Source organism: Lichenostomus cassidix, unplaced genomic scaffold (assembly GCF_008360975.1).
Source record: "Lichenostomus cassidix isolate B80296 unplaced genomic scaffold, HeHo_3.0 HiC_scaffold_814, whole genome shotgun sequence".
In the NCBI taxonomy this organism is placed as follows: domain Eukaryota; kingdom Metazoa; phylum Chordata; class Aves; order Passeriformes; family Meliphagidae; genus Lichenostomus; species Lichenostomus cassidix.
Window position 1 is genome coordinate 1 of NW_028147793.1, and position 10,065 is coordinate 10,065.

General features: G+C 64.5%; 1 protein-coding gene across 1 annotated transcript; it reads right to left on the reverse strand.

Moving 5' to 3' along the window:
* Window positions 1–29: 29 nt before the first annotated feature.
* On the reverse strand, window positions 30–9,349 carry LOC146420806 (tyrosine-protein kinase JAK3-like). The gene is made up of 13 exons (XM_085048007.1): window positions 9,095–9,349; window positions 7,838–8,065; window positions 6,702–6,825; window positions 5,892–6,003; window positions 5,098–5,243; window positions 3,822–4,104; window positions 3,011–3,136; window positions 2,780–2,937; window positions 1,794–1,905; window positions 1,130–1,316; window positions 472–596; window positions 225–359; window positions 30–145 (listed from the first exon to the last, which is right to left on the reverse strand). Exons 2-13 carry the CDS (start codon window positions 8,058–8,060, stop codon window positions 53–55), a joined length of 1,824 nt encoding a protein of 607 aa, XP_084904133.1. The 5' UTR covers window positions 8,061–8,065; window positions 9,095–9,349; the 3' UTR covers window positions 30–52.
* Between the last annotated feature and the right edge of the window lie 716 nt (window positions 9,350–10,065).

Here is a 10,065-nt window from a genome sequence, read left to right on the forward strand (position 1 = left end):
GGTGATCCACTGAGGGGTCAGGGGTCAGGCACGGTGGCCACAAGCCCGCGGGTCACTCACTGTCCTTGCCGAGGCTGACGCCGTGCAGCAGCACCAGGTGCTTGTGGGACAGCTGGCTCATGGTGCTGGCCGCCTCCAGGAAGGACTGGGACAGGGACAGGCGGCTCAGGGGGACCTCAGGGACCCCCGGTGACCCCCGGGAGGTGGCAGTGCCACCCTCTCACCTCCAGGCAGTTGCGGTGGCTGCTGTCCATGACCTTGAGCACCACCGGGGTCTGGCGAGCTCCTTCCTCCTCGTCCTGGTCCTGCTTGACGCCTTGGTAGATCTGCGTGAAGGAGCCCTGGCCCAGGCTCTCGCCCTGGGGGACACGGGGACATCGCCGGGGTGTCCCTGTCCCCTGTCCCGCCCTCCCGAGGCCCTGAGCCACCCCGTGCCCGCCGAGCACCCTGGAGGTGACAATGTGACAGTACCCGTGTGAGGCTCTGCGGGTCGATCTTGTGGAACATCATCTGGTGGAGGCTGCGGCGCCGGGGGACAGCAGGGGACCCGGGGGGACAGGGGACACCGCTCCGGACAATCAGCAGGTTGGACTTGTCTGGGGGGAGGGGAAGGGTGTGAAGGGGGGTGGGGGAGGGGACAGCCGGCTGGTGACGTCACACGGCCGCTCTGGGGTGTCACAGCCTGCTCGGTGATGTCATAGATGCTGTGTGACATCGCATGATGTTACTGTGACCTCACAGCCACTCTATGACATCACAGTTACTCTATGATGTCACAGCTACTGTATGACATCATAGAAACCCTATGGCCTCACAGTCTATCTATGACATCACAGCCCCTCTGTGACATCACAGCCACTCTGTGACATCACAATCTCTCTATGACACCACAGACCCTCTATGACATCACAGCACCTCTATGACATCACAATCTCTCTATGACATCACAGACCCTCTATGACACCACAACCCCTCTATGACATCAGAGCCACTCTGTGACATCACAGACCCTCTATGACATCACAGTCCCTTTATGACCTCAGTCCCTTTATGACATCACAGACCCTATATGACATCACAACCCCTCTATGACATCACAACCCCTCTCTGCCACCCCCCCCAGTGTCACCTTTGGGCCGGGGGGGACAGGCGACCTCCAGGCGCATGGTGGCTCCGTCGGCCTGCAGCCCGCGCTGGCTGTAGGTGTCCAGCAGCTCCCGCAGGCTGCCAAACCTCCGTGTCACCCCCGAGAGCCACAGGTGTCCCTCCTCGTCGCGCCGGATGTGACACCGCTTGTAATCCGGGCCGGAGCGCGTCTGGGGGGATGGCACGGTGGGGACACCCGGGGGACCCCCGGACACCTCCCGGGTCAGGGGTGTCCGTCCCGAAGGGTCACCGCGCGTGGCACTGTCCCTACGGGTGGCACTGTGCCCGCAAGTGGCACTGTCCCCACAGATGCCACTGTCCCCTCGGGTCACAGGTCCGTGTTCCCCTCCCGACCCGGGGATGTCCATCCCGAATGGTCACCGCGCGTGACATTGTCCCTGCAGGTGGCACTGTCCCCGTGGGTGCCACTGTCTCCTCGGGTCACAGGTCCCCGTTCCCCTCCCGGTGCCGTGTCCCGCGGTGTCCCTGTCCCCCCGTTCCCCTCCCGGTGCCGTGTCCCGCGGTGTCCCCGTCCCCCCAAACCCCTCGCGGTGTCCCGCGGTGTCGCCGTCCCCCCAAACCCCTCCCGGTGCCGTGTCCCGCCGTGTCGCCGTCCCCCCGTTCCCCTGGCTGTCCCCCGGTCTCACCTGCACGCACACGGTCAGCAGGTAGCTGTCGAAGTCCTGCGGGCTGCGGCGCAGCAGGAACAGCCCCGCAGCTCCGCCCGCCGCCTGCAGCTTGTGCACCGCGAACTCGGCGCTGCCAAGGGCGGGGCGGCCGTGGTGACCCGCGGGGACAGCTGGGGACACCTCGGGGGCTCCCTGTGTCCACCTCGGGGACACCTCAGGGACACCTCGGGGACCTCTGTGCCCACCTTGGGGACACCTCAGGGACACCCCGGGGACCCCTGGGCCCACCCCGGGGACCTGCTCGGGAACACCCTGGGGACTCCCTATGCCCACCCCAGCGACATCCCGTGGACACCCTGTGCCCACCTTGGGGACACCTCAGGGACCTCCTGTGTCCACCTCAGGGACACCTCGGGGACCCCCGTGCCCACCACGGGGACACCACGGGGACACTCCAGGGACCCCTGTGCCCACCCGGGGATCTCCCTTGCCCACCCCTGGGACACCTGGGGACCGTCTGTGCCCACCTCGGGGACACCCTGTGCCCACCTTGGGGACACCTCCGAGACCCGCCGTGCCCACCCCGGGGACAGACACCCTGTGGCCACCTCGGGCACTCCCTGTGCCCACCTTGGGGACACCCCAGGGACACCCAGTGACCCTCCGTGCCCACCCCGGGGACACCCAGTGCTCACCTCGGGGACACCCTGGGGATCCCTTGTCCCCACCCGGGGACCCCCTGTGCCCACCCTGGGGACAGACACCCCGTGGCCACCTCGGGGACTCCCTGTGCCCACTTTGGGGACACCCCAGGGACACCCGGGGACCCTCTGTACCCACCCTGAGGACACCCGGGGTCCCCCTGTCCCCACCCCTCCCCAAACCCAGCGCTCACATCAGGCGCGGTGGCGACCCACCGGTGCCGGGGATGTCTCTGTCCCCTCCCTTCCCCTGTCCCCCCGGTCTCGGCTGTCACCCAGGAGGTGACACGGGGTGTGACGCACCTGATGGGCCCATGGCACTGGTTCTCCAGGTCCTCCAGCAGCCGCGGCGGTGCCACCTCCCTGCAGAAGTAGTGCTGGGCATCCGCCGTCAGCCGGTAGTAGCCATCGAGCAGCGCCACGAAGGAGCGAGCCTCCCGCAGCGTGGGGAACTCCACCTCCTGTGCCAGCCCGGGGTCACCTCGGGGTCACCTCGGGGTCACCTCGGGGCTCCCCGGACCTTCCCCGGCTCACCAGCACGCGGTTGTCCGCCTTGGTGACAGTGACCAGCCGGTTCTCCACGGCGCCGCCGTCGCGGCTGGTGGCCTGCTTGATGCTGATGTCGGCGATGTCGGGGAAGTCGCAGAAGTGCTGGCGGCTCTGGGAGGGCACGGCGGAGGTGACAACGGTGTCACCCAGCCACCCGCGCCGCGCCCGGCCATCCCTGAGCACCCCGCAGGTGACAATTCTTTCACCTCACCTGGCCATCCCCCAGCACCTCGGAGGTGACAACCCTGTCACCCACCTCACCTCACCTCACCATCCCCGAGCACTCCGCAGGTGACAACCCTGTCACCCACCTCACCTGGCCACCTCACCTCACCTCACCTGGCCACCCCCAAGCATCTCGGAGGTGACAATCCTGTCACCCACCTCACCTCACCAAGCCACCCCCAAGCATCTCAGAGGTGACAACCCCGTCACCCCCCGCCCAGCCACCCCCGCGCATCTCGGAGGCGACAACCCTGTCACCCACTCCCCGCACCTCACCTAGCCATCCCCTCACACCCCGCAGGTGACAACCCCGTCAACCCCTCACCTCACCCAGCCACCCTCTAGCATCTCGGCGGTGACAACCCTGTCACCCCCAGCACGCCCAGCCAGCCCCGCGCACCTCAGAGGTGACAACCCCGTCATCCCCTCACCTCACCCAGCCATCCCCGAACACCCCGCAGGTGGCAACCCTGTCACCCACCTCACCTGCCCACCCCACCTCACCTCACCCCGCCACCCCGCGCACCCCGCAGGTGACAACCCCGTCACCCCCCTCACCCACCCCGCTCACCTCCGCCCCTCCGCAGCTCCACGCCACGCCGCTCTCGCCACACACATGGATGGCGATGGCCGCGGCGGATGCAGGTGAGCGCACCTGGAACACCTCCTCGCCCCAGCGGCGCTGCAGGCGCTCCAGGTCCAGCAGGTACTTGAGTTTCAGGTGTGGCCCGTCGGGCCGGCAGTCGCCCAGCCGCCGCAGCGATTTGCCCACGCGGCGCCGCAGCCGCTTGCGGGTCAGGAAGCTGTGCTGCTGGATTTGGTGCCGCAGCGGGGCGGGCAGGCACGACTTGTAGCTGCGGGACCGGCGCGGGTTGGTGGCCCGGGGGTGTCGGGCTGTCCCCAGGGGTGTCGGGCTGTCCCCAAGGGTGTCAGGCTATCCCCAGGGGTGTCGGGCTGTCCCCAGGGGTGTAAGGTTGTCCCCGGGGGTGTCGGGCTGTCCCCAGGGGTGTCAGGCTATCCCCAGGGGTGTCGGGCTGTCCCCAAGGGTGTAAAGTTGTCCCCAGGGGTGTAAGGTTGTTCCCAGGGGTGTCAGGCTGTCCCCAGGGGTGCCAAATGTTCCCCATGGGTGTTGCACTGTCCCCAGGGATGCCACGCTGTCCCCAAGGGTGTAAGGTTATTCCCAGGGATGCCAGGCTGTCCCCAGGGGTGTCAGGCTGTCCCCAGGGGTGTAAGGTTGTCCCCGGGGGTGTCAGGCTGTCCCCAGGGGTGTAAGGTTGTTCCCAGGGATGCCAGGCTGTCCCCAGGGGTGTAAGGTTGTCCCCGGGGGTGTCAGCCTGTCCCCAGGGGTACCAAGTGCTCCCCATGGGTATTGCACTGTCCCCAGGGGTGTCAGGCTGTCCCCAAGGGTGTCAGGCTATCCCCAGGGGCGCCGGTGTGTCCCCAAGGGTGTCAGGCTGTCCCCAGCCATGCCATGCTGTCCCATGGCTGCCATGCTGTCCCCAGCCATGCCAGGCTGTCCCGTGGGTCCCACACTGTCCCCAGCCATGCCAGGCTGTCCAGTGACTGCCACGCTGTCCCTAGCCATGCCGGGCTGTCCCATGGCTGCCACGCTGTCCCCAGCCATGTCAGGCTGTCCCCAGCCATGCCAGGCTGTCCAGTGACTGCCAAGCTGTCCCCAGCCATGCCAAGCTGTCCCCAGCCATACCCCGCTGTCCCTAGCCATGCCAGGCTGTCCCGCGGGTCCCACGCTGTCCCCAGCCATGCCGGGCTGTCCCGTGGGTCCCACGCTGTCCCCAGCCATGCCGGGCTGTCCCGTGGGTCCCACACTGTCCCCCAGCCCCGCTCACCTGACGCGGCGGCACACCTGGCCGGGGCTGTGCCGCTGCTCCTGGGCGATGCGCAGCATGTCCAGCAGGGCCAGGCTGAGGCACTGCTCCTGCGTGGGCAGGCTGAGCCCCACGGCCACGCGGCCCGCGATGAAGTCACTGCGGCACTGAGGGGACAACAGTCGGGGGGTTGTCCCTTCTCCCGACACCCCCAACCCCTCCTCGTGTCACCCTCGTGTCCCCAGTGCCAGAGGGAGTCACACGGGGCTCTGTCCCCGGGGCTTGGGGACGCAGTCACAGGGGACACTGTGACCCCAATGGCGGCAGTCTGGGGTGACAATGCCCGCCGTGGGGTGGGCAGGAGGAATTCCAGGTGAGCCAGGGGGAGGAGCTGCATGCCCAGGGGCTGCGGGGGGAGGAGGAGGAGGAAGAGGAGGAGAAAGAGGAAGAGGAAGAGGAAGAAGAGGAGAAGGAGGAGGAGGAAGAGAAGAAAGAAGAAGAGGAGAAACAAGAGGAGGAGGAAGAGGAGGATGAGGAGGAGGGAGAAGGGGAGGAAGAGGAGGAAGAATAAGAGGTGAAGGAGGAGGAGGAGGAGGAGGAAGAAGAGGATGAAGAGGAAGAAAAGGAAGAAGAGGAGGAGGAGGAGGAAGAGCAAGAGGAGAAGGAAGAGGAAGAAGAGGAATAAAAGGAGGAGGAGGAGGAAGAGGAAGAGGAAGAGGAAGAGGAAGAGGAAGAGGAAGAGGAAGAGGAAGAGGAAGAGGAGGAGGAGGAAGAGGAGGAGGAGGAACACCAACAACCAGCCCACCAGGGCTCACCTGAGCAAACAGGTAGTCGATGACAGGGTAGTCCAGCACGGGGCTGGCCCGGCCGTTCAGCAGCTGGAAGCGATGGCACTGTCCCTGTCCACACCAGTTGGGGAAGAAGAACCTGATGGGGACAGCAGGGAGGTCACAGCAATGTGTCCCCAGAGAGAACAACCCCAACTGGCCATCGGGGTACCGGGGGTCAGGGATCCTATAAACCATCCCTGATCCTATATACCATATACCATATCTGATCCTATAAACCATCCCTGATCCTATAAACCATACCTGATCCTATAAACCATATATCATATCTGATTCTATGCTCCATACCTGATCCTACACGCTATACCTGATCCTATAGTGCACCTGATCCTATACACCGTACCTGATCCTATAAGCCATACCTGATCTTATACACCGTATCCTTGATCTTATAAGCCATCCCTGATCCTATACACTGTACCTGATCCTATACAGCAATCCTATTCACCTTACCTGATCCTATACACCGTACCTGATCCTATACCCCATCCCTGATCCTATATACTACGCCTGATCCTGTACACCAATCCTATACACCATACCTGATCCTATACACTGTACCTGATCCTATACATCACACCTGATCCTATACACCCTATCTGATCCTATACACCATCCCTGATCCTATACACCAATCCTATAAACCATACCTGATCCTATACAGCATACCTGATCCTATACACCGTACCTGATCCCATAAACCATACCTGATCCTATACACCAATCCTATACAGCATACCCGATCCTATACACCATACCTGACCCTATAAACCATACCTGATCCTATACACCACCACCTGGCTGCAGGACTCATCCACAGTGAAGACATGGTTTGGGGGAAACCAGCAGCTCAGGTCCTCGGTGGCCAGGGCGAAGAGCGGGTGACACACGGGCAGCACGCCTGGGGACACGAAGTGGGGCTGGCACCGGCCAGGATGGGATGGGCATGGGACCCCAAACCCACGGCCGGGACCCCAAAGCCATGGCCGGGACCTCAAACCCCTGGCTAGGACCCCAAACCCAAGGCTGGGACCCCAAACTCAAGGCTGAGACCCCAAACCCATGGCTGTGATCCCCTATTAATGATGGGCATGGGACCCCAAACCCATGGCTGGGACCCCAAACCCACGGCTGTGACCCCAAACCCCTGGCTGTGACCCCAAACCCATGGCTGGGACCCCAAACCCTGGTGTGGGATCCAGAGCCCACAGCCAGGATTCCCCGCTGAGGACAAGCACAGGTTGCTGTGGCCACAGCCAGAACTCAAATCCACGTCCAAGACCCTAAATCCTCACCCAGGACCCCAAAACTTCATCCAGGACCCCAAATCCACACCCAGGACCTTGAGCCCACAGCCAGGACCCCAAATCCCCAGCCAGGACTGCAAGCCCAGAGCTGAAATCCAGAGTGCACAGCCAAGACCCCCTGTCAAGGATGAACACAGGACCCCAAATCCCCATCCAGAACAAATCCCCACTCAGGGCCCCAAATCCCCACCCAGAGCCCCAAATCCCCACCCAAGATCCCAAATCCTCACCCAGGACTCCGAGCCCACATCCGGGACCCCAAACCCCCATCCAGAAACCCAAATCTCCACCCAGGGCCCCAAATCCCCACCCAGGGTCCCAAATCCACACCCAGGACCCCAAACTCCTACCCAGGACCCCAAATCCCCATCCAGGACCCCATACTCCCATCCAGAACACAAATTCCTATCCAGGCACCCCAAATCCATATCCGGAACCCCAAACCCAGAGCTGGAACCCAGAGTTGGGACCCAATTTCCACAGCCAGGACACCTTGTCAAGGATGAACACAGGACCCTAAATCCACACTCAGAACCCCAAACCCCCACCCAGTACCCCAGACCCCCACCCAGACCCCAAACTCCCCCGGCTCCCCCCGGCGCTCACCGCAGGCCTTGGCCGCTCGCACGCACAGCTCCTCGGCCGTGAACTCGCCGCCGGTGAAGCTCAGGGCGGTGGCGGAGCTGTCGCGGGGGTCGCGGGGGTCGCGGGGGTCGCGGGGGTGGCTCGGCCGGTGGTACAGCAGCACCTGCAGCGCGCCGCTCTCGGCGGAGGACAGGCTGACCGAGCGAGCCCCGATCAGCGGCGTGTCCTCGCCCGGCGGGGCCATGGGGGCTGCGGGAAAACGGGGGGATCAGAGTGACCCCATTGTCACAGCCCTCAGAGTGACCCCCCTGTCACACCACTCAAAGTGACCCCACTGTCACACCCCTCGGAGTGACCCCATTGCACACCACTCAGAGTGAGCCCACTGTCCTACCGCTCAGAGTGACCCCACTGTCACACCCATCATCGTCCCAACCCCGCGGCAGGGCTATGGTGGGGCTGCGGGAAAATGGGGGGCTTGGAGTGACCCCATTGTCACAGCCCTCAGAGTGACCCCATTGTCACACCACTCAAAGTGACCCCACTGTCACACCGCTCAGAGTGACCCCATTGTCACACCCACCATCGTCCCAACCCCGCGGCAGGGCCATGGCAGGGCTGCAAACAGGGGGAATCCGAGTGACCCCATTGTCACAGCCCCTCAGAGTGACCCCATTGTCACATGGTCCCAACCCCGCGGCGGGGCTGTGAGAAAACAGGGGGTTCATTCTCTCCCCATTGTCACATCCCGCAGAGTGACCCCATTGTCACACCTCTCATGGTCCCAACCCCGCGGCAGGGCCATGGGGACTGAGGGAAAACGGGGGACTCCGAGTGACCCCATTGTCACACCCCTCGGAATGACCCCACTGTCACACCCCTCAGAGTGACCCCCTTGTCCTACCCCTCGTCCCAACCCCACGGTGGGGCCATGGGGGGCTGAGAGAAAACGGGGGAATCCTAGTGACCCCACTGTCACACCCCTCGGAGTGACCCCACTGTCACACCTCTCGGAGTGACCCCACTGTCACACTCCTCAAGGTCCCAACCCCCCCAGGGCTGGGGTCGGCTTGGAAGAAGGGGAAACTGAGGCACGCGGTTGGAGAACCCCCTCGCTGCCAGGCCGGCCCAGCCTCCCTCCACCCCAGCGCTCCATCGCGGAGCTCCATCCTGGGGCTCCACCCAAGCGCTCCATCGCGGAGCTCCACCCCAGCGCTCCATCGCGGAGCTCCATCCCTGGGCTCCATGGCGGAGCTCCATCGCGGAGCCCCCCGGTACCTGTGCCGTGCCGGGGTGTCGCCGCGGGGTGGGTTTGGGTTTGGGGTCCCCGGCAGGCCGCGCGGCCCGATCCGGCTCTGGGGTGCGTAGGCGGCTGAGAGCGAAGCAGAGAGATAAAAAATCCCCTGGTGACTTCCTTCCTGCTCGGGGACTGCCGGGTGTGTGGCTTCCTGGCGAGGGAGGGGGACAGAGTGACACCGCGGGGTGCGGCGATGGGGGGTGTGGGGTGATGGGCTGGGAAACTGGGAACCCCCTGGGTACCCACTGGATACCCACTGGGCACACGATGGGCACCCCCTGGGCACCCATTGGGTACTTCCTGGACATCCACTGGGCATTCACTGGACATCGTCCGGACACCCATTGGGCACTCACTGGACATCCCCTGGACACCCGTTGGTCACCCCCTGGAAACCACCTGGGCACCTCTTGGGCACTCCCTGGACATCCCTTGGGTACCCCCTGGACACTTCCTGGACACCCACTGGACACTCCCTGGGCATCCCCTGGACACCCTCTGGACACCTCCTGGACACCCTCTGGGCACCTACTGGGTACCTACTGGACACCCCTGGACACCCCCTGGACATCCCCTGGACATCCCCTGGGCACGCACTGGACACCCACTGGACACCCCCTGGGCAGCCACTGGGCACACACTGGGCACTCCCTGGACACCCCACGGACCCCAGAGCTGCCAACCCCCACTGCGGTGACCCCCGATGACACCCCAGGTGCCCCAGGTGCCACCGCAGGGTGTGCCACCCCCGGGCCGTGTGCTGTCGCATGTCCCCACCGGCGGATGTGGCCCAAAGTCGTTGTTTGTCCCCAGCCGCTCGGAGAGGAGGGGAGGGGTCCTGCCCGGCCCTGTCCCCCCGGGACCGTGATGGGGACAATGCCACCAGCGCTGGAGGCAGGGACCGGGTGTCCTCGTCTGCCCAGAGGGGACAGTGACCTCGTGGTGACGCCTT

Excerpts from the sequence above, each read along its gene's own strand:
- LOC146420806 (XM_085048007.1), bottom strand. The coding sequence starts at position 8,060 with ATGGCCCCGCCGGGCGAGGACACGCCGCTGATCGGGGCTCGCTCGGTC. Across the intron at positions 6,004-6,701 it reads GTGGTGGTGTATAGGATCAG|GTTCTTCTTCCCCAACTGGT; the intron begins GTATGGTTTATA and ends TGTCCCCATCAG. Across the intron at positions 3,137-3,821 it reads GGAGCTGCGGAGGGGCGGAG|AGCCGCCAGCACTTCTGCGA; the intron begins GTGAGCGGGGTG and ends GTGCCCTCCCAG.